Below are 24,164 nucleotides of genomic sequence, written 5' to 3'. Positions count from 1 at the left end.
TCCAAAGAAAAAAAAAGGCAAATCATTATTGTTAATGGTGTAAAAGAAGGGAATTGCTGGACAATCCCCCTCTGAGAATGATACAAATATAAGAGGTATGATATCAGTTCACAAGCTTTATTATCCTAATTACTATAACCCAACCTCCATGCATGTAGGTTTTTTACATTCACTGCAACAAACAGACCCCAAGAGTAGTGGACATGAATCAAGATGGTGATTGCCTCAATTTGGATAGCTCTTCTTCATCCTTCAAGCCTTCAACCTCATCCTTAAATTTTGATAACTTTTCATCATCCTTCAAGCTTTCCACTTCATCCCTGGCCCCATTGCTTAGTTTCGACAACTCATTTTCTCCCTCCATGCTTTTTCCTTCGTCGCTAACCTTGGTCCCTTGTTCGACACAGGGTCCATAAAAATAACTACAAACAAGATAGTATAGCAGGTTGATTGCACTCATTATAGCAAGAAGCCAATAATAATTATCATAATGACCTTTGTTGATGTTGTTGGAGACCCAACTCTCTTTTCCCCCTCTTGAAGTGAGATGATTGACCGCGCTGAGTATAACACTTGCTAACAAGTTGGCCACAGCCATCCCCAGGCCGAATAGGGCTGCAGCGATGCTCGACATGCTTTTGGGGAACTCAGAATAGTAGAACTCTGTTTGGCCTATTGCGTTAAAAGCTTCGGCTAAGCCATACAAGCAATATTGTGGCACAAGCCACATAGCTGACATGCCCACCAGTGTTTGTGGATTGTTTAGAAGCCCTTGTCTGATTGCTTTTCTTCGTCGAACATTCTCAACAATTGCTGCAACTACCATGCCAAGGCAAGAAAGAAATAGCCCGATTCCCATTCTTTGTTTTACACCAAGCCGCACGCGTTTTCCTCTGACCTTTGATGCTAGGGGAAGGATTACGCGATCATAGAGAGCAACCCATAGAAAAAGAACAATGACGAGGAACATTGCATAAGATCCTGCTGGGATCTGGAAACTTGAAAATACATGTCTGTCCATGGAGTTGGCCTGCAGTACTGGAAAGGAACTATTGGATGTGTTAATGGACATCATAATCCCAGTTGACCACATTGGGATGACTTTGATCAGTGCTTTTAGCTCTTCCACTTGGTCCACCGTGCAAAGGCTCCATGGATTTGAAGCCAATCCATCTGAATTTATGTCTCGTTCAGGGCTTCTAATGATACAAGCTTTATTTAAAAACCTGAAGGCATAAGATTGATAAAAAAGAATCACTTAGCATATTTGCATAAGCTTAGAAAATGATGATAATGATATATCATAATGATAATGATATATACCTCAATCTGTCGGTGGGCACAACAAGCTTTGAGTCCTTGCTATAATGGTACCACCCATCAGTGTTCCGAGGTGGGAATGCAAGTTTTCTATTCTTATAAGCAACCACGAGCACTTGCACAAAACCAGTGAGCAAACTTCTGCTGGCCTTTTGCTTGATGTAAAAGGGAGAAGCAAGGAAAAACAAGAGGGCTGCAAAAAACATGAGAATTGCAGGAACACCAAACCCTACTCTCCATCCCAAGTGAACTTGAATATAAACGATACCCGTGAGAGCAATCACCACAGAAAGAGCTGCTGAGGCATAATACCAGCTGAAGAAGCTCTCTAAGACCCTCTCATTTTTAGGGTTATCTCTTTTGTCCAGCTGATCAGCGCCGAAAGCCAATGAACATGGCCTAACGCCACCAGCTCCAATGGACATGAGGGCAAAGGAGGAATATAGTAGAATGAATTGGGCAGCTGTTGGGGCTTTGCAGCTCTGGGTTAACAGGTCACAGTGCGGAGGTTTTGTTTTGGGAATCATGGCTGTTAACCATAGCAGGATCATTCCCTGTAACACAAAAAATTTAATGTCTCTTTTTTCTTTTTCCACCTAATACAAGAATAAAGCTCGGAGGGCATCTTCACTTCCAATGGGGTTGTGATTAATTATGGCAAAGACTTTTCACATTCAAGGCACGTTAGATATGTTTTTCAATCAATTTAAAAAAGGATGCCGCCGTTCTTAGGTTAAGTGACTAAAGCAACATCATAAAAGATCATTTAAAAATCAATCAAATGGAAGCAAAGATTCATGGTGATATCATCCTTTAAAGCAATTCTTATCCTAAATCATTATTCTTTGAGAAATGGTGCCTAATGGTTGTTCAGTTCAGACATCTTGAGCAGTTGTAAAGACTTAGATAAGAGACCTAAAAGGAGCATGTGCAGTCCATAAGAGACCTAAAAGGATGGCAGAACAACTATGCATATTGCTAGTCTTTTCCAAACTAGCCGGCCCCATTTACATGTGTAGTCATCATTTACATATATATGGCAGTATAGGTGTAAAAGTCCTAAGGTTGCTGTTGGATCTTCAAGGGAAATGATTTACCAACTGATAGCGACCTGGATAAAGCACAACTCATGTATGTTTTTCTCTCAAGCATCCTATCACATCTATTTATAGGAACCCAATTTATTGTTTCAATGATATTTTGCAATCAGTTGCTTTGACATGGTTAATGACATCTAGGAAAAGGACTTACTAATAACCCAGATGAACATAGACTGGATACAAATTAAAGTAGCCACAACCACTCACAATAAAGGCAGGCGCTTCCCTCATAAATTAATCATTCAATCAAAACATCCCACACCCAAACTGAACCATTGATAGAATAGAAGATGCAAACTATCTCATTGATGGAGATGGCTCTGGTGAGTATGCTCAGCCTCACAAGGGACCCAGAGCTCATGGCATGCTCAAAGGCACTACAGGCTTTTGAGGGCTGGCCTTGGTCCCCCATCTAGTGTGTTTTACTGAGACGAGAGCCCACAGTTTGATATACTGAACACGAATTTGAATTTGAATTCGATAACATCATTGCTATGCCTTTTTGAGATATTATCAAAAGCTTTCTCAATCAAGAATTCAGATCCATGATTTAACCAAATCATAATGTTTATCCCAGGGAAAATTTTTAAGAACTTCCTTTTGCTTTCTAACCGGAATGCAATCATGATGTTTATAATTCAATGCTCAGATGAGATAATCATGAGGAAAAACACAGAATTATCAGTAAGATTAAAATGGAGAAGAGAGGAAGCAATGGGTGTTGCATAAAGAGAGGAAAAAAGAGAACAAAATCAGAGGAATTACCAAGAGACTGGTGATGGAACCCAAGCCAATGGTGAGAAACCGACCCAGATAGGAATCAGAGAGGAAAGCCCCAACAACAGGCAAGAAATTGGTAGCAGCAGACCAGAGAAAGAGTATATTGGTCCCTTTGGCTACCCCCAAGTGATAGTCTTGGATCAGGTACAGTATCATATTTGGCAACAACCCATAACTCGCCACCCTCTCAAAGGCCTCATTAGCTGAAACCCCAAAAGCAAAAACCAGCAAAAAAAAAAAAATGTAAAGAAAGTCGCAGCAACAGGCAACAAAACATCAACTCAGCACAAACCCATTTATAAAAAGAAGGACAAGTAATGTACCTATGATGAATGGCATGGTTATGAGGCCACCCTTTGCTCTCTGGCTCATCTTTCTCTGCTCAGAATTAGCCTCCACTTCCATGTCCAGACTCTGGCCTTGGCCCCTCCAAAGCAATCCCAATATCTGCTTTGAGTGGTCTCACTCGCAGAGCCCCTTTTCAATACTCAAAACTCTGTGTCTCTGTGGCTGTGTCAGAAAGAGAGAGAGAAAGAGAATGCAAAAAGAGAGACCACTGTTTTCTGGGTATTTGCCAACTGCTCAAACATACCTGGGTTCACCCATTTCTCAATGCGAGGGGAGTATGACGACCTGCATAAAGACAAGACTCAAAGAGACTCAAACTCCATGGAATGCATCCATGGTTGCCTTCTTATTTATATATCTTATGGATTGCCACTTGCTTCACCCTCACTCCCCAACATTGTAGTTTTTCCCTCTTTTGCTAATTTTACTGGCTGAATATTTTACATTCAAGAAAAATGTTTTGTCCACAATTTGAAGCTTCTTAGACCATTGTTATGGCTTCATCTGGCCAGCTGTAACTCCATTTTGTTTGTCCTGAGGAAATAAAGGCCTGTTTGGTAAGTTTTAAAAGACAGCTTTACAAACAGAGTGTAAAATAGTGTTTGAGAATAATTTTTTTTTAAACGGTCTCCTTTGTGTTTTTTTTTAAAAAAATATTATGCTTAAAAATTTAAATATGAGAAATAAGGGTATGTTTGTTAACCATTCTCAAAAACAAAAAACTGTTTTTAAGAAGAGAAAAAAAAAACAGAAAAACATACTTTGTAATAAGAAAAAGAAAATAGTTTCATATTCTGAAAAACAAAAAAAACACGATGATTTCATATAATATTTTTTTTAGTTATTTTCAATTATATTACTTATTTTATAAGTATTGTTTAAAAAATAATTATATAAATATGAAAAATGATTAAAAAAAAATTTTATTTTAAAATATATTTTTAAAATATAAAAAACAAGTTAACAATATTTCAAGTTTCCAATAAGATTTTTGTTCCACAAAATACATAAAATATATTTTAGATTTGTTCTTAAAAATCGTTTTCGAAAACACTTTCCAACCAAAACTTAGGACCTGTTTGGTTGTTGTTTTTGAAAACTGTTCTGAAAAACAGTTTTTGAAAATAGCTTTTAAAAACAATTTTTTGTGTTTTCAGAAAAAAAAAAAATTGTGTTTGGGAATTGAATTTTGGAAAACTATTTTTGTTCTAAAAAAACATGTTTGGTTAAATTAATAAAAAAAATTCGAATAAGTAAAACAAAAAACATGTTTGAAAGTTATTTTTTTTAATTGATAAAGTATTTTCTTTCATTAACTTTATATTATAAATATATAAATAATTTTCATATGCACAATTCATTTAATGAAAAAAAATTATTTATTTTTGAAATTTTTATACTAGTTATAATTTTTTTAAACAAATGATGACTTTGTCATCATGTGTAATTATATTAATTTCAATAATTTAAGGAATAAGAAATGGTTTGCGGATGGAGATGCGGTGATTGGGTGGAACTCAACTTTGTGGAAACACAAAAAACAACTAAGAAAATACAAAAAGAAAGAAGAGAAAACATACAAAATAATATATTATTTTAATAGTGAAAAAACAATGAAAACTTTTTTTTTTTTTTTTCAAAAAAATGATTTTTGAGAACACAAAAAACAAAAACACACCCCCTATGTTTTTTATTTTCAAGAATAGAAAATAGTTATTGAAAACAAGAACCAAATAGACCCTTAAGCTTTCTCACCTTATTCTCTATCAAAATGTTGTATAGTGTAAAAGTTATTAACAGAATTCTCCAACTTCAAACACCATACAAAAAATAATCCATACCACTTTATATTTATTTTAAAAATAACGTATTTTTAAAACAATTTTTTTGTTAAAAGTCTATGAAACATGTTTTCTAAATTAAAAAATATTTCTAATAACAGTTTCTATATCAGAGGTTTACTGTACCAAAATTAAAACCCTATACAAAATCACCAACCGATAAAAAATAAGACCATATTTGGTAACTGTTTTTTGAAATAGTTTTTAAAAACAATTTTTAAAAACTGTTTTATAATGTTTTATAGAACAAAAGTCTGTTAGGAACCTGAAATATTTTTAATATTTTTAAATATATTTTAAAAATAATTTTTATGTGTAAAGTTTTATTTTTAATAATTACACATATTTATATAATTATTTTTTTAAACAACTCTAAACAATTGAAAATAATTAACAGATATATGATGAAAACTCCATGTTTTATGTTCTTAAAAGCAGAACATGACATAAAACAATTTTTTAGTTGTCAAACATTTTTTCAATTTTTTTTTAATCTAAAAAACATAAAATTATTTTCGAAAATAGTTGTCAAATAAACCCTAATTATCTATTAAAAAACACAAGCTCCATTCCATCTCTTTTTTCTCTCATCAACTACTGAGATTTAAAGTTAAATTCCTAATGAATTTGGCCTTAAGATTTCCTTTTTTTTTTAATATTATTGTTAAAATTTTCACATTCAGTGGATCTCCCTTAAAAGTATGCATTAACAAACAAGCCCTTTCCATATCCTAAAGAAATATTTCTCTACTTCACATGGGCGTCACTCTACCTATGTTTATTATAAAAATCCTCCAATCCAAATAAAATATACTTCCTAGTCTCACCACCGAGGCAAGACGGTCCAATCTTAATATTATTAATATCAATCATAGCTTAAAAATCACACCCATGGAAGACCCCCCAAAGTTATTTTTTGAACCACTAAAAATTAAATATTAAATATTTTTATTAATTTTTTATTTAAATTTATTAATCAATATTGATAAGGAGTTTATATCTCATTCACTAAATTTAATCATTAAATGATTTAACATGTAACGGTTCCTTGAAAAGCTTACATTAAAAACTTTTGAACGTCAAATCTAGTATAAAATCCTATAACCGTTTGGTGATGAAGAAATTATATCAATTCAAGCCTTCTAATCATGGGTATTAAGGTTGCATAAAGATTGTTTTCTTTCCTAATCACATGAGTCATGTCAACTCTATTATGAAGTAATTATTGCATCCTTTACATTTAAAATATCTTAGTTGTTCTTTCACGGGGAGAAGAAAGAAGATCAAGAACTTTAATTTTTGTAATTACCCATATCCAATAAATAATTTAAATACAAAAAAAATATTAGTGTTATGTCCCACATAAGATAAGGGAGAAAATTCATGGCACTGTATATTTTCTCAACTCTATATATATATTATAAAATTGTGCAGGTTCCTTGAACTCACAATGGACAATATTTAAATAGTCGAGAGCGAATCATTGCAATGGTATTAGATTTGTTTCTTAACCTTGGTGTGGGGGTTTATTTGGTTCATCCTCATTATATATTTTATAAGAGATGATTATAATATCTCATATCAGATAGGGGGGCTCTTGGACTCATAGTGGACAATTATGTAGCTTCCAATAAATAATATTTACATAATTAAAAATGGATCGTTACAATTAGAATACCGATTCACACTTGACAAACTTAAAATTTTGGTCACTATGAGAAGTTTGTTGGATCAAACTAATGCTTACTTGACATATGTTGAAACCATATTTTGAATATGTTTTTGACACGGAAAAAAATAAATTACATACATGAATGGTAATGTGATATGAAACTTCATAATAAAACCTAATTATACACGTAACACATCGTGACTAACTCCGCTTTCATCGATTTGATATTGTCACGGGATATTTAAATATAATAATAAATAAATAATGCAGTATGAATTTTTTATTAGCATTTTCTATCACCCTTTCTTTAAAAGAAAAAAAAAAGTTAAAAAATGAAAAAGGATTGGACATGGTAGCTAGAGAGGAAGACATGGAGCATGATGAAACCACTTTTTCTTTTATGGTTAGAAACCATCATCGTCTTTTTCTTTTGAGAAAAAAAAAAGCCTATAATCATTCACTCCATCTTTTTAGCCTTGGCGCTATGGGGCGATGTGATGTTACTCCCCCCACCGCCCTGTGTGGTGGTGGTCCCGTCTCTTCCACTGATGATTATGATAAGGTTGACCACCACTATCAGCCATCCCACCGTGTGCCTGCCATCTCTCTCACCACCGTCCGATGGGTTGACAAGTGGTGTTTGTACCTCCATTTTTTTTTCACATCTCAGGTTTTGTTTACACCTGGTGAGAAACGGATTGATGATTGAAATTTGAAATTGGTTCCCACTTCATCAAATGAGATATGATGGGATTTGGATTATTTGATCATATGGTAAATTCAAAATGCGAAATTTTCCGGTGGCCATCGTTCTTTTTTAATACGAACATAAGACATATATTGTTGAAATTCAAAGTTTTCACACTTTATAACTAAATGCGGAAAGTCGGTGAATATCATATCATATTTTGATCATAATTGAAAATTTTCACTTCAAAGTCGTTGATTCAAGATTTATTTTACCCTAATTTAAATCAAGATATTGTATTTGGATGGTGGGTATTTATGATGTCCCACATCGAATAGGGGAAAAAATTATGACGTTATATATATATATACTCCTCTTAATCATATAAACATATTTTAAAATCATGATGGTCCATTTGGGTTTAAAATAAATAATATTTACATGATTGAGTGTGGGTCATTACAAATAATATTATAACGGATTTTCTACCTTAATATGAGAGTTTGACATAGAGGATGTTTGTAATATTCAATATCGAATATGAACTCCTCTTAACTCCTCTTAATCATATAGACGTCTGATTTGATGCGATACAAATTATATATTATTATTTTGTAATTGATTTTCATTACTTTAACATCATTCTTAATATTTTAGTTACAATTTTTTTATACCCTATTATGTGTACTTATACCTTCACCCTCATTTCAATATTCATATTTTATCATACCCTTTAAATAACCTAAATTTAATATTTAATATTTACTGATTTGATATGTTAGATGGTGTTTGTATTTTTGCTATTGACTTTTTCTATTTAGTAAAAAAAACAAACATCGATTCCTCCTAATTTATCTTTTATCATTGAAAAAAGTAATGGGTCTCGGGTCAAATTTATCTTCTTTATTTAACTTTTTCTTGAAATAAATACTTTTTCTTTGCTTCTTATCTAATTTTTCTGATTCCATCACCAAATAATCAAATATGATAGGTTAAATGGGTCTGGACAAACAGAATTATTAGCTAATTTGTCATCTAATGGGTTAGATATGAATACCAATTGAGTATGCGAATAGCATTCTTTTTGCATGTTCAGTGATTGTGATCTGTTTGCCTGAATTGTGATTGTTAATGTGTTATTAGTCAATTTTTAAACTATACATATATTATTGCATTAAATTAATATATAGTTTTCATTGTCATAGAAATGGGTCCAAACAGCCTCCTTGGCAAAGCAATAATACTATATATCATCGACAACAATCATGCCTTCCTAATAGTATTCAATAAATCAAATTTTTAAGTGTTAAAAAATTTATAATTGCTTCATAAAATTACTATAAAACAAATTTTAACAATATTCAATCAACCAAATCGATGATTTCATGATAATCCAACAATAATTTATATTATTTAAATTTATGCAAAAATAATAACAAATTATTTTGCAAAAAAAATTTAGACCCTAATTATTTTTTCTAACATTTTAATAGACTTTAAAATCTTATTTTTAAACCTCCAACGGCTAAAAAATATAACTAATCCACATGTATACTTAGTTTGTTGTATGACTTTACATATTGGTTTTATTATTTATATTGATTTCATTCTTTTATACTTTATTCATCCTTTACGGTGTTATTATCTTAATTTTTTCTTATTTTTAAATATTTTATTTTTATTTAAGTTATATTTGATTCTCATAAAAAAATTGAGGAAAAATTAGAAGAAAAAAAGAAAATAGGGAGAATAAATAAAAATAAATAAATAAATTTAAAGTCAATTTTTTTTTTTTTTAATATATTACTTCAATTCCTTGAACATAGTTTATATTTAAACATACATAATAAAATTTTAATTATATATATTTTTTCATATATTTTTTATCGAACATAATAAGATCATTTTTTTCTCATAGGTTAAAATATGAAATAAAAATATATCACTTTCTTTTCTAGTTGGAAGGCCTTATTTGGAAATTATTTTTAATAATAGTTTTTTTTTCTTTTCAAAAAACATGTTTTACAATTAAAAGTTGTTTCATATATTTTTTTTGTTCTTAAAAATAGATAACATATTTTAGTTATTTTTAATTATTTTTACTTGTTTTTAAAAATTATTTAAAAAAATAATTATATGAATATATAGAATGATAAAAAAATAAAATATTAAGTATAAAAATTATCTTTAAAACATATGTCAACTTGTCAAACTATTAAAAATTTAGTTAAAAACATTTTTAGGTTGTAACTTGATCATGAGCGAATTTGTTGATGTTGCACCCACGAAGTATGGAAAGTGCCAAACATTGGGAACTACCCGGGGAGGATACGTTCTGATCGCCAACTCATACTAGATCCAGTTGCATTTTATTGTAATTGAGAGAATAACCCATATAGGAATACATTTTACAAGTTTACTAGGCAAGTCTACATTTTGGTGTCTCCTACAACCATCCCTATTAAACTTTTCCATAGACATTGAAAAGCAAGTCTTTGGTAGCTACATGACCCTAATTTCCTATGTATTTCATTCTTTTATCTTCAAATTTTTGTTTCAAATATGAATAAAAATTAATATAAAATAATAATTATATTTCAATTTCACCTACAACCATCACAATTAAACTTTTCCATAGCCATTGAAAAGCAAGTCTTTGGTAGCTACATGACCCTAATTTCCTATGTATTTCATTCTCTTATCTTCAAAAATTTGTTTCAAATATGAATAAAAATTATTTTTTTTAGATTTATTGACATAAAAATTAAATAATTCTTTATCAAGCCATGAGTGAATATTACGGTATATAACTTTCAAATTGACTAAGCAAGTCTACATTAACTTGTCTTCTACGATTATCGGTATTAAACTTTTTCATAAAGTATTGAAAAACAAGTCTTTGGTACTTGATAATGACCCTAATTTCCTTTATATTTCCTTTTCTTACCTTCAAAAAATGGTTTCAAATATGAATAGAAATTAATATAAAATAATAATTATACTTCGATTTTAGATAAAAATTGTTTTTTTTAGATTTTTCTATTGACATAAAAATTAAATGATTAATTTTTTATTTGTCAAGTCACAATGAGTGAATAATACAACATATAACATTTCAAATTGACTAGACAAGTCTATGTTATCTTGTTTCCTACTTCTATCAGTATTAAACTTTTTTATGAGGCATCAAAAAACAAGTCTTTTGTTTTTAGATTTTCGTATTGACATAAAAATTAAATAATTCTTTGTCAAGTCACAATGAGTGAATATTACGGTATATAACTTTCAAATTGACTAGGCAAGTCTACATTAACTCGTCTTTTACGACTATTGGTATTAAACTTTTTCATAAAGCATTGAAAAACAAGTCTTTGGTACCTGAGAATGACCCTAATTTCCTTTATATATCTTTTTCTTACCTTCAAAAAATGGTTTCAAATATGAATAGAAATTAATATAAAATAATAATTATACTTCAATTTTAGATAAAAATTGTTTTTTTTTAGATTTTTGTATTGACATAAAAATTAAATAATTAATTTTTTATTTGTCAAGTCACAATGAGTGAATAATACGACATATAACATTTCAAATTGACTAGACAAGTCTATGTTATCTTGTCTCCTACTACTATCAGTATTAAACTTTTCCACGAGGCATTAAAAAACAAGTCTTTTGGTATGTGAGCATGACCCTAATTTCCTTTATATTTCCTTCTCTTACCTTCAAAATTTTGTTTCAAATATGAATAGAAATTAATATAAAAATAACAATTATACTTCAATTTGAGATAAAAAAATTAATTTTTTTAAAAGATTTTTGTATTGACATAAAAATTATATAATAATTTTTTTTTTGGTCAAGTTGCAATGAGTGAATATTACGTTATATAACCATTCAAATTCATTGGGCAAGTCTATTTTATCTTGTCTCATACTATCAGTATTAAACTTTTCCATGAGACATGGAAAAGCAAGTCTTTGGTACATGAGTAAGATCCTAGTTTTCTTTATATTTCATTCTCTTACCTTCAAAAATTTGTTTCAAATATGAATAGAAATTTATATAGAATAATAATTATACTTCAATTTTAGATAAAAATTACATTTTAATTTTTTTTTGTATTGACATAAAAATAAAATTATTTTTAAATGTTTTATTCTTATTTAAGTTATATAAAAATTTGAAAAAAAGAAAAGAAAAGAAAGAAGCAAAATAGGGAGAATAAATAAATAAATTTAAAGTTAAAAAAAAATATTGTTATATATTACTTCAATTCATTGAACATATTTTTAATTTAATCATGCATAATAAAATTTTAATTATGTATTTTTTTCATAATTTTTTATAAGATCAGTTTTGTTCTCATAGGATTATAATATAAAATAAAAATATATCAATTGCTTTTCCGACTATGGTTCAAAGTTCAAGCCTTATTTGGGAACTATCTTTAATAATAGTTTTTTGTTCTTGAAAAAACATATTTTATTTTTTAATTATTTTTACTTACTTTTTAAATTTTATTTAAAAAAATAATTTATTAAAAATAAAGCATTACGTATGAAAATTATTTTTAAAACATATATCAAACCGTTCAAAATTAAGTTAAAGACATTCCAAGTTTTCAAATATATATATTTTTATAAAATATTAAAAATTAATTTTAAAAAATGATTCTAAAAAAACTGATTTTTAAAAAATTCGAAACATACCAAACATGCCCCAAACTTCAATTTTAGAATCGTAGGTGGGATGTAAAGTCAAATGGGGTTTTAAAATAATTGGAGACGGTTGTCAGAGATTTGGTAAATCAATGTATTGAAAATGAAAGCAAAATGTTTGACTGAAAATAGTGATGTAACGTGAACCCTCCATTCTAAGTTGGAGGGAAAACCAAAAATGAAATCAATGTCTCCAGGCTTTTCCCATCACATCCTATTCAACCCCAGAGGCCACATTGACTCGTGGGTAGCCGTACGGACTTGGGCTTTCGTGTGGAACTCCACCGTTTTATTAGGGGAATGTGGGCCCAAACTGGAACCCAACAAGCCCTATGACGACAACCAACAGTCTATCCTGTTGTAGCCCTGTGGGCCAAGTGGGCCAGGTGTCGCACTCAGTTACATGGACGGGCATGGGCTGTGGGGCCTCGTTTAGGTTTGATGAATGCAGCTTTTATGCCGAAAAGTTGACTGGAAAGCGAGAAGAATGGGGATTCTAAAATCTTAAAAAATATATAGATGGGCCTAGGCCCTATAAAAGCAGTATGTTTCTTATCTACCTCTCAGCTTGTGGCTGTCAATTATTCAGAGACAGCAAAAAGAATACAAAGAAAAGTTGACAGATGGTTGGGCCCTGCTTTTGTCCAACTTCCATTATTTTTTATCTTTGTGGCTCACTCTTAATGGGCCAGCCATGGTTTGTGGAAATGATTTTAGAAATGCCCTCTTGATTTGGGCCTTTCTTTATTCATGCCCACTTTAAAACTTCCTTTTGGCCCAAAGCACTTTTTATCCGTCGGGTACATAAATGTCAAAAAAGCAAAAAATATTTTAAAGTGGAAGGAATTCAACCTTCTAGAATTTTTTATATGAAACAACTGCTTCTTCTTTGCTAGCATTTTCCTTTAAGAAATACAATTAAATTTTAAATATTTTTATTTTTATTTTTAAAAACTCATATTTGACGGACCGATAATATTACGGAAATTTATTTTATATTTAATTAAATTTTTATGATATTAAAATTACGGGTTTAAGGTAACCGCACAAGGGTAAGCTTCAATCGTAAATAAAGCAAAAGGTGAAGGGTTATACCAAATGAAAACCTAAATTCAGCACATCAATCCATTTGGGAATGAAAGCGAATCCATTGATAACTCCTACCTTTATCACTTTCTAGAATTGGATAATTATCATGTTGGCCCAAAAACACTTAGAATAAAGTTGATGTGAACATTATCTTAATAAATGTGGATTAAAGTCCATTTACGAGTTTAACTATGAATTGGGCCCACTAGGGCCCACAGTGCAAAAGAGGGTAGTGGGCCCACTACTGGTGGGAGAATCTTCTGGAGCTGTATAAAACCAAATCATACTGTGGGCCCTTTGCACTTTGGTCAGTTGGGCTTTAGAAAAACCGATTGGTCAAAGGCAGTTCATGTGGTTTCCAGTTGGTAAGAGGAAAAGAAAATGGAACCCACCAGAGAGCAGTTTAACACCTTTTTGAACCAGTTCCCATATGTGCTCCCATTCCTCCCGAGGCCCTTACATATAGGAGACTGATTCCAATATCAGAGGGTTTCAGCCCGCCCAATGAGTTTCATCAGACGGATCAGATTCTGTTTACTCAAATCTAGCCCAGTTACAAAACTGGGCCCATTGGGCTTTAAAGTTACTTGATCCCGCAGTTCGTCCTGTAATTAGCTCAGGGCTGGTTACGTAAAGACTTTGGAAAAAGCACTTTTAGTCTAAGCAGCACTTCTATAAATGATTTTACGAAGACTAAGATATAAATTTAAAAAGTGCTTTTGACATGTAACATAAGAAAAGGGTGATTTTCTCCTTTGGAAAAAGGGCCTATCAAGTTCTTGTCAAAAGAGATTTTCTAGATTTTTGAAACACCTGTCAAATACCTCACTTTTGTAGTATTAGGAAACAATTTCAAGCTCTTTAAAATCATTCTCTAAGCAAATATTTCAGTGCTTTTATTTCTGCTAAAAGAATCAGAAGATGGAAGCAGCAGACATTTGGTAAAATGCAGCACTGGCAGTAGGGCCATTACGTTGGTTGAAGCAGAAGAAGATGAGTCAGTAACCTGATTAAGCTGCCGAATTCAGATGGAACAGTGGACTCCTACCATTCTTGTAATGTTGGGCTCGACTCCAACCTTTTTCATGTCTTTTAGCATCACAGGCAGCAGCTTTAAATGGACATTTTGCAATCTGGAAGCTTTAGAAGCAGGTATAAAAAGGAATATTGGTGAAATAAGCCAATTCATTTCTATGTCCAAAATGATGTGGCTAGCACTAGTGGAGCCATCCTGTGCAAACAGAGTGTTGTGCCAACGGAGGTGTCAATGTAAGCATGTCGAACAACGTAAAAAGTAATGTAAATGATACAAAAATGTTTTAACGTGGTTTCATCGACTAGGTGTTGTGCCAACGATCCTTTTATCTCTATGTTGAACCATGAGTCATTTTTTTCCACTAGATGTTGTGTCAACGATTCCTTTATCTTTATCTCGAATCACGAGTCCTTTTTTTCCACTAGATGTTGTGCCAAACGATTCCTTTATCTTTATCTTGAATCATGAGTCCTTTTTTTCCACTAGATGTTGTACCAGTGATCCCTTTATCTTTATCTTGAATCATGAGTCATTTTATTCTATTAGGTGTTTTTTTATTTCTCACATCTATATCTTAATGAACCCTTTTACTTCATCAGGTGTCTCTTGTTTTTCTTCATATCTCTATTACATTTTTCTCTTATAATTTTTTCCTCTCATGACCTATAATATTTATAGACATATTTTTATTATAATCACATATAAAATTAGGATATATTCTATATATAATATTTCTTTTTACAAAAGAAATATATTTTAAATAGGAATTTGAGAGACATTTTCAACAATCTCCATCTTGAATCAAATTCCATTAAGTCAATTTTTCAATCTCTCCATGATTTTTGATTTCCTTGTGCACGGTGTCACTCTCCCATGTGCCACGGTTCGTTCGTGCACCACCTTCTTATTGCACATAACAATCTTCTTGTTTGTTGTATCACATTTTGATGATAGAATAATTGACTCCCCCTTAACCAAAATTTCTTTTTGCAATAATCTTTTATGCTTTGTTTTTCTTTGTTCGTCCAAGGCTCTTTTAGACATTTTTCAACCAAATTTTTTCCAAATATCTTCAACCAAAGCTCTCCTAGACATCTTTAATCAAGACTCTCCCAGAGTTTCTTCAACCAACGCTCTTCTAGATATTTTCAACCAAGACTCTCTTAAACTTCTTCAACCAAAGCTCTGATACCACTTGTTGTGCTAACAAAAACGTCAATATAAACATATTAAAGGAAGAACACAAAAAATAAAGAAAATCATACAAAAGGTATATAAGGTTTTAATATGGTTCACCAATCATGATGCTTACTTTAACATATAAGAGAAAACATTTCAATATATGATAAAGAATATTACAAATGACAAAAAATAAATGCAATTATAAGGTTCTTATATCTCTACCTTGAGCCATGAATCATTTTGCTTCACTAGGTGTTTCTTTCTTTTTCATATGTACACTCTAGTGAGCCCTTTTGTTTCACCAAACACCTCTTACTCTTTTTCACATCTCTATTATACCTCTCTCTCATCATTTTATAAGGAGTCTCATTACAATTACATATGAAGTTAGGAAATATTTTACATAATGTTCATTTTACAAAAAGAAATATATTTTAAATAGGAATTTGAGATACTTCCTAACATACATAGGGAATCATCCTAATGGTACAATTTCCCCTCGTTCATTGCTTTAGAAGTAACTCAAAACATAATTGTAGGAACTTGTGTTTCTTTTTACTATATCAATTGCTATTCAACCCTAGCTCAATCCCATTAATGTTATGTCAACCAAAATTTGAATACCAAGTATAAGATTTCATGCAAACATGTTAATGCCAGGAAAAAGGAAAAAGGTATGCAAGGTTGCCGCTTCTTATATCTATACTTCAAATCAAATCACAAGTTCTCTTCCTCGAGATTTGGTATTTTCCACTCTTCCTTAATATTTATTTATCACATATAATTTTCACGAACTCATCTTCATTTCATAACTTTTTTTTTCTCATAATAAACATATAATGATGCTATTTAACATGATGAACTTGATATAAGTAGCCCTTAATCCTAGTTATCCACGAAGATGATCTCAACAGATTCAATTATATAAATCAAATGATGGGCTTGTAAAAAATATTAAAGAAAAGGGAATGTGGCCAACATCGCAACCATAGGGTGAATAATTCAAACCAAATGGGCAAACAATACAAGTGGGGTAAAACGTAGGGTACCAAATTATGTGGAGAGGTAAACCAAAACAGAAGTTTCTATGCAACACGACACCTGCAATAGGCCATTCTAGTATCGGTTTCAACATGGTGGAAAACGACGTACCAAAATGTATGTCAGCCGTGGCAGTAACAGTGGAAAATAACCTAGAGACATATTTCCAGGAAAATTTTTCCTTCTCATTTACCAAAATGTATGTTTGTTTTCACATACTTCCTCGAACAACATTTCCCATCAACATTTATTTTGATTTAAAAACAACAGTATTGTCATATCATGTCTCCTGGTCAGTATGTACCTGTTCCATTCAGAAACTGACATCTATTTTCCAGGGAAAATTTTTCTGGAAAGATATTTTCCCTGGAAACAAAGTGGGTTATAACTTACAAGAAAGAGAGAGAGAGAGAGAGAGAGAGAGAGAGAGAGGAAGACGTGCATGTCAATGACGACAATAGCAGTTTGCTTTCGTGAATTTGCCATGGCTAATGATTCACGCAACCCCAATTTCGGAAAAGAGAGGAGTAAGGGTTTCTTGGGATGAGGATATGACACCGAATTCTTAAGGTCTGTTTGTTTTGAAGGAAAATATATTCGGGCAAAGTTTTCATGAGAAATTTGTGTAAGCATGGTGGCCCAGGGGACTGTTTTGAGGCTGAACCAGCCCAATATTGGTCCTTGTCCAATTTGCTTGTGGGCTGAGATTTCTTTCAAATTTAGTTTAGATTAAGGGTATCTTTGGGATTGTTATTGAATTTTCTAGTTTAGAAAATAAGCTTTTATTTGGTAACCATTTTCAGATTTGAAATGCAATTTTTGAAACTTTTTTTCCAAATTGTCCTTTAATATTTTATAGAATAAATGCTGTTTAAAAACTTAAAAATGTTTTAGACCTAATTTTTAATGTTTTTAAAAATAAATTTTATATTTAAGGTTTTATTTTTAATCATGTATAATTATTTTGTAAAATAATCTTTAAAAAATTAGAGGAAATAACTAAAAATTATTTTTTGAAAACACATTGTTTTTTGTTTTTAAGAACGTTTTCAAATATTTTTAATTTTTTTTTCTAGAGAATAGAAATTATTTTATAAAACAGTTATAAAATATGACCTATATTTGATAAATTTTACATCAAAAATAATTTTTTTAAAATAAAATTATTCTAACAAATATATTGGTTTTATGAACAATTTTAAGGTGTTTTATGTTAATTTTTTTTTTGGTAAAGTATAGTCTGATAAATAATTGAAAACGTTTTAGGAACCCCACACAATACCTTAATGAAGAGAATAAAAATAAGAAAATTATTTTGTACATTTTAGTTCTAATTTTGATCTTGAGAACCATTCCAAAAAAATACAGACCCTAAGTGACAAGCATCTTGAGCCCAAAAGTGAACATAAGCTTAGGTCGGGCCCAAAATCAAAATACGAATGAGATATTCCTGGTGATAGTGGGCTGATGTGATTCACTACAGCAAGTCAGCCAGAAATTTTTTCTTTTTTCTTTTTTCTTTTGTTTTTTTTCCTAAAAAAGGGAATTTAAATATGTCAAATGTTTTTAACTTTTTACAAGAAAGAACCGCGTGAATGACTTTTGTAGCAACAACGTTTTGGTGAGATAAGGAGGTTATGGGCCCATGGGAGGGAGCCCATTTCACACACTTGGGTCCAAGCCAGGAGTAGTCATAGACTCTAGAGAGACCTGAAAAATGGGGTCCATATTGAGCAATTTTGTTGAGCCATCTCACATGAATAATGCCTGGCATGTTCTCTACTTTTACTTAGAAATGGCTAAGGAACAAACTTGGATTGCTATATACTTTGTATGCATGTGAAAGTCCTTGGACAGGGTTGTAGAGCTGAAAGGAATGTGTCAAAAATATGAAGAGATATATTCCCACATATTTGACTCATGGAGGGGAGTTGTAATCCTGTCCTCTTGTAGGATGGAGAATGGAATATATCAACATATCATTGCATTATATCATCTACATTTACTAGAAAAGAATAAAAACTCATTCAGTCCTCTAGCAAAGTACTTTTTTCTTAAGTTTGATTATGTTGATTGAACCGTCCCATTGATATACATTGTTGATCCTAACGGTTAAACTTTTAGAGCAACGGGTAATTTAGACTCCATTTGGGAGTGATTTTGGGAGAGTTAAGAAGTGCTTCCAAGCATAGGAAGTAACTACTACCCAATCAATTTTTTTTTGCAATCAGAGTTGCTTAAGCTAGTCATTCAAAAGAATCAAAATTATTGTCGGGTCGAAATAGACCCCGTGACAGACATTTAGGCTATGTTTGGTTCTCGAAAAATTTGAGAGAAAATGCGAATGAAAGAAAATAGAGAGGAAAATTAAAAGGAAAGAAAAAGTAAAGGAAAATAAAATATAGAGTTAAAGATAATAAATTATTTTTATTTGCTATTTCAAACTCATTTTATTTATTTTAACTCATCAATATAAAAGTTAAATAATTTTAGAATGTATAAGTTTCTAACTAATTTTAATTATATTCAATTTTTTTGGAATATTTTATAATACAACCAAATATGAGAAAATCATTTTCCTTAACATTTTTTTTCTTTCCTTTGTACTTTCCGGAACCAAACATAACCTTAATGTTGCATGGTCTAGGCTTTTAACATGGGATCAGAGTTTTGAGCCATAAAAATCTTGGGGTTTAAATCTATCTGTTTGCATTGGTCTTGAAGTGGCCTTTGGGTGCCAAAAGAGTTCTCACATTAAGGTTCTGAAAGCCCACAAAATGTTTTAGCTGATCAAGGGGGGTTGACTAACAGGTACTTAAGCATCTCTTGAAAAGCAGTTGGGTCAATTAAGTAGACTCATAGGGCAGTGCTATTGTCTCAACTTGTACACTAGGGTCATATGGTATATTAATCCCCTTTAGTTTTGTTATCAAACTGGACTATTTGCGCATGTTGATACCCATATATATGCATATAATATTCCAACTTTTCAGAAAATGACTGGGAATATCACATTTCTACCACCATGACGGCAACTCAAGGAAGAAACAATGTTCCAAATCATATACATGGTCCTAATGGAATTTAGATTTCCCAGTATAGCTTTTGTGACACATATACAAAGCAGTACGTAATCATTGATGAAAGAGGGATTAATGGACACTTATTCAAAGATAATTATCAAGTGGGTGAGCAGAATTGCCATTAAAGAAAGCGATATTGCTTCTCTTTTGAAGATTCAGTGCAAGAAAAATGCCTTTTTGTAAATTATTTTGCTCCAGTTCAATGGGTTTTTTTAAAGTAAGAAGATTAAAGAATGGCTATATATAGTACTCACTGGAAAGTGCTTGTGATGATCAGCATAAAATAGTGATTGAACTTCACACACATGAAGCTCTGTATGATAGCTTAAATCTTAAAATTGTATATATAGAGTACAGAAACTGTATATGAAAGAGCTCATCAGTAAAATATAGCACACTGGCTTCCTGTCTAGAATGCATAGCATCATGAGCAATCACCCTTAGAAATTAGCAGAGTGACTGCTCATGATATTATCTCATTCCATGAAAGCTTGAGCATACTACACAGCCACACATGTACCGCGGATCAAAACCCTCCACCGAGAGCCGGAGACCAATAATCGGCTCCATTGTCACTTCCAACCTGCTGAGTGCACGAAACCGGAACCAGGCACAACCCTCTACTCTTCAAGTCCTTTGGTGCATCTTGTGTATCCTAAAATATATATAAGAACAGAAGGTTAAAAAAGCCGAAATTTTTTTAGATTTTGAATAATTGAGCAAGGAGGAATGCGTATATATATACCTGCTGATTAGGTGCTGATCCTTTTCTTTTGAGGCAGTTGTCGTTCAGGAGCTTGATGAAGGAGAAAGGAAAGGAGAAATGTTAGCTTTTCTTTAGGAGTTTCAACTCGTTTTCTTGTATGCCTATTTCCATTGATTAAAGTAAGGGTAGTACCAAGTGGTGGTTTAAGGAATTGCTGAAGTTAAAGTTTATAAAGCTGAGAACCTTGTTCTTTGATCCCATACTTTTCTTTATCAATTATAAAAATAGGTAATTGGATTCTTTTCAAACCAAAGGCTCACCCTACGTGATGGATCCAATAAAGCATACCTGACCAGGGTCTTTGGGAAATATACAATTCATTTCGCCTTGAACCTGAAAACAAACCCATCCTCATTAATCAATTGATCACTCTCTCTCTACATATATTTATGTTAAAGTTACCCACATTGAGCAAGGGGAGAGAGAGAGAGAGAGAGAGAGAGAGAGAGAGAGAGTGAGTGGGAGAGAGGATCTTGGCTTGTTGCTTTGGGAAATGGGAAAAGGGTATAAATGTATGGGTACTTACACACTGTTGGTTCCTCATGTTTCCTGATGCATTGCCCAAGTACGGAGAGCTAAGGGCCTGCATTCAAGGGGGGGAAAGATTGAAAAAAGAATAAATTTTATAACTTCAATAACTACAGAATGTTCAGAAAAGCATGAATAAATGAAACTTTAGGTGCATGCTCTCTTTCCCACCGGAATACTTGGTCGTTTGCAAAGCATAAAATGTGGTGGAAGAAAACATCACCTCAATTTGACCCTGAAGGAATCTGATATACCCAATAGCTTCTAACAAGACAGAAGCAGTGTCAGTCTGCAAAAGAGAAACACACCCACAATTCACCCCAGTCATCTTTCTCATCCCTCTTTAATGTTAAAAGAGAAAAACCCAGATCAAAGAACGAGAAAATTTTAAAGATATGAGCTTTATTCAGTGGGAAATTAAAAAAGAAAAAAAAAAGACAAAAAAGAAAATCTCTTTATGGGTTTGTTCATAAAAAATTGGCTTGTGTGATATTCCTTCCTGTTCAGTATGAGTCAAGAGGAGGAGAGAGAACCAGCTTGGGATTACCTTTCCAAATGGGGAAACTAACTGGTGAAGGGCTGTTATTCTATCACCCAGCTTCTCCTTTCTCACCTGGTTCAGAGTAAATTAATTAATATATATAAAAAGAAAGAATGTTAAATTACTAGTTTTCTGTTTTCTAGAGAATTTCTCTCTTTTTTCTTTACTGTTTTTTCTTCTTGTTTTGGTAGATAGTATAGTATAGTAGCAGAAGAATCACACATGCTTGAAGAAATAGACAATCAGGAAAGACACAACATTCTACACTCAAAGAGAAAGAGATTTTTCTCTCTTACCTTTAGTGGTGGTTGGCTCGGAGAGGGTTGAACCCTAGCCTTTTTACATGCCCCACCAGTCGCCGTGCTGTTACACTTGTGAATGGAGCAAATACACAAACAAACAGATCCATGAGTAAATTCAATTATACTTAAACCACTTTGCTAACTAAACTATAGGAAATTCATAGATAACTTTAGCTCATGAAGCTCAATTTTCCTTTCTGCGATTCTTTTTCTTTTTCTTCTCATACCTCAGTTGAATGATCTGCATGTTGATTCCTAACACCAGCCTTGTTAGAGAAGTCTAATATGTTAGTGCTCAAGTTTGTAACGCACGACCTAGGAGAGGAAACTGGCATGATTTGGGACCAAGGAGGTCTTGATGTCTGAAAGCCTTCATCTCCATGATTATAGGGGTGGCTACTTTGAGAGACTACTTCTTGCTTTACATCAACTGCGGGAATCCTCTGGGATGTATTCAAGATTTGGTCTTCCCATTCCACATTCTTAGCTTGAAAATCACTTGAACCAAACCTATCTTCCTCACCTGATGATCCAACCCTGAAAAATGACAATCACCAAAACCCAAACATTTCATCACCAAATTCAGAAACCCATTTCGAGATGCTAAGACAGGTGTAAATTGAAGGATAGATCACATAAACATATGTCAGTTTTCTACAGAAAAAAACCCATGAAATTCCTGAGTTGAAAAAGCTCATTAAGGACATGAGATTAGATCTTTAAGAAGAGAGACTGGAACAACATGGGACAAATTTGATTTTTGGATTAAAAGCCATTGAAACCCATGTGAAAGCAAGGATAGTAAGTACAAGAAAAAGAAAAACTTTGAGAGAGAGATTTACAGAAGTAGCTGGCTCCATGAGTGTGGAAGGTCTGGGGTGTCAGCCAAAGAATTGAAAGGCAGTGATGAAGAAGATTCAGGTACATATCTAGGAGAGAAGAGAGTGGGGGGAGATAAGAAAGCAGAAGAAGACTGCTGCGATGAGGGTGGTCGCATGTTATTCATGCTCCACCAGTTAGGGTTTCCAGCCATCATTTGTTACACTGATCAGCTCTGCAAAACACCCCACTTCATCCCTTCCCTCCCCACAAAAAAATTATAACACCAAAGAAAAGAAAATCCCTTTTCTCTCTTTCACTTTCTCTCTTTCACTTTGTCCTACTTCTTGCTTTGCTCATACACCCAAAAACAAGACCCTTTGTTGAAGCTTTCAGAGTCCTGTTTGCTTTCCCAGATGAGGTTGAAGAAACCCAAAGAGTCCTATATGTCTTGAAAGAATTTTCATTGTGGGGTTGAAAGGCTTTTGCATTTGTTTCCTCTCTTTCCTCTCTTCTTTCATTTGTTTAGTATTCTTTTTTATTCTCCCCTTTTACTTTATTATAAAGTGGGGCAGAAAAAGCTGGTGGGCTGTGTTCTCAGATCATAAACTAATGGTGTTTGGGGCTTCCTTCCTTAATTTAGGGTACTACCTTGGGATTGTTTTTGAGCTCTAGGGTTAGCATTAGGGCTAGACTTAGAGTATAATGCTTCTGATATCACACCCTTTTCTCTTCTTCCTCCTCCCAATTATTTCAATCAACTAACTAAAGTACCCGAATCTAACTAGCCCAACAACAATTTCAGTAAAAATATTACAAAAAAACACTCTTCTTAGGGAAAATGGTTTTCCCCCTACTCCATTCATTACTATTCCCTCCATGCCAATGCAACTACCTAGAAAGGCCAAATGGATCAAATATTTTTGAAATTTTTTAGGTTTGCTTTTTTGAAAAATCCTCCATCACATCTTTATGTGCAGACATTTCTTTTCTTTTCTTCTTCTTTTTTTTTTCTTTTTTTTTTTTGGGTGTCAAAGGTTTGATTTATACAATCTAAGGGAACCAGGTGAAAGAATTTTTTGGCATCATTTTGTAAAATAAATAAATTAAAAATTAAAAATCTCTTTCTAGTATCGAAATTTCTCAACTTCCCTTTATTTGTTTTTAAAAAATTGCTATATAAAAATCAACAAGATTTTCTTGTAATCCTTATTCAATTTATCATAAAAATGATTTTTTTTTTATCCCAAGATTTAAGTTTTTATTCCTCAATTGTATTGTAAATATTAAGAAAATTATAATTAATA

General features: G+C 32.1%; 2 protein-coding genes across 4 annotated transcripts; both read right to left on the bottom strand.

The window, feature by feature from the left end:
- On the bottom strand, window positions 1-4,009 carry LOC100241176 (protein NRT1/ PTR FAMILY 1.2). Of its 3 annotated transcripts, none has more exons than XM_010656343.3 (5): window positions 3,793-4,009; window positions 3,524-3,704; window positions 3,186-3,403; window positions 1,324-1,874; window positions 1-1,226 (listed from the first exon to the last, which is right to left on the bottom strand). In XM_010656343.3, the coding sequence occupies exons 2-5, from the start codon at window positions 3,603-3,605 to the stop codon at window positions 209-211; spliced, it is 1,869 nt and encodes a 622-aa protein (XP_010654645.1). In that variant the 5' UTR covers window positions 3,606-3,704; window positions 3,793-4,009; the 3' UTR covers window positions 1-208. The 3 variants fall into 3 exon arrangements, with proteins under 3 accessions (XP_010654645.1, XP_010654646.1, XP_010654644.1); XM_010656344.3 differs by having other exon boundaries at window positions 3,524-3,696; XM_010656342.3 differs by having other exon boundaries at window positions 3,524-4,009.
- Window positions 4,010-20,171: 16,162 nt separating this feature from the next.
- On the bottom strand, window positions 20,172-23,622 carry LOC100248013 (transcription factor bHLH68). Its single transcript, XM_002284291.4, has 9 exons — window positions 22,881-23,622; window positions 22,266-22,575; window positions 22,033-22,107; window positions 21,743-21,808; window positions 21,419-21,484; window positions 21,194-21,250; window positions 20,956-21,000; window positions 20,647-20,697; window positions 20,172-20,556 (listed from the first exon to the last, which is right to left on the bottom strand). The coding sequence occupies exons 1-9, from the start codon at window positions 23,072-23,074 to the stop codon at window positions 20,428-20,430; spliced, it is 993 nt and encodes a 330-aa protein (XP_002284327.1). The 5' UTR covers window positions 23,075-23,622; the 3' UTR covers window positions 20,172-20,427.
- Between the last annotated feature and the right edge of the window lie 542 nt (window positions 23,623-24,164).

The sequence above is a fragment of the Vitis vinifera genome, chromosome 9, assembly GCF_030704535.1.
Source record: "Vitis vinifera cultivar Pinot Noir 40024 chromosome 9, ASM3070453v1".
Classification (NCBI taxonomy): domain Eukaryota; kingdom Viridiplantae; phylum Streptophyta; class Magnoliopsida; order Vitales; family Vitaceae; genus Vitis; species Vitis vinifera.
The sequence above is the reverse complement of the archived record's forward strand: the minus strand, read 5'-3'. Positions and strand labels throughout refer to the sequence as shown.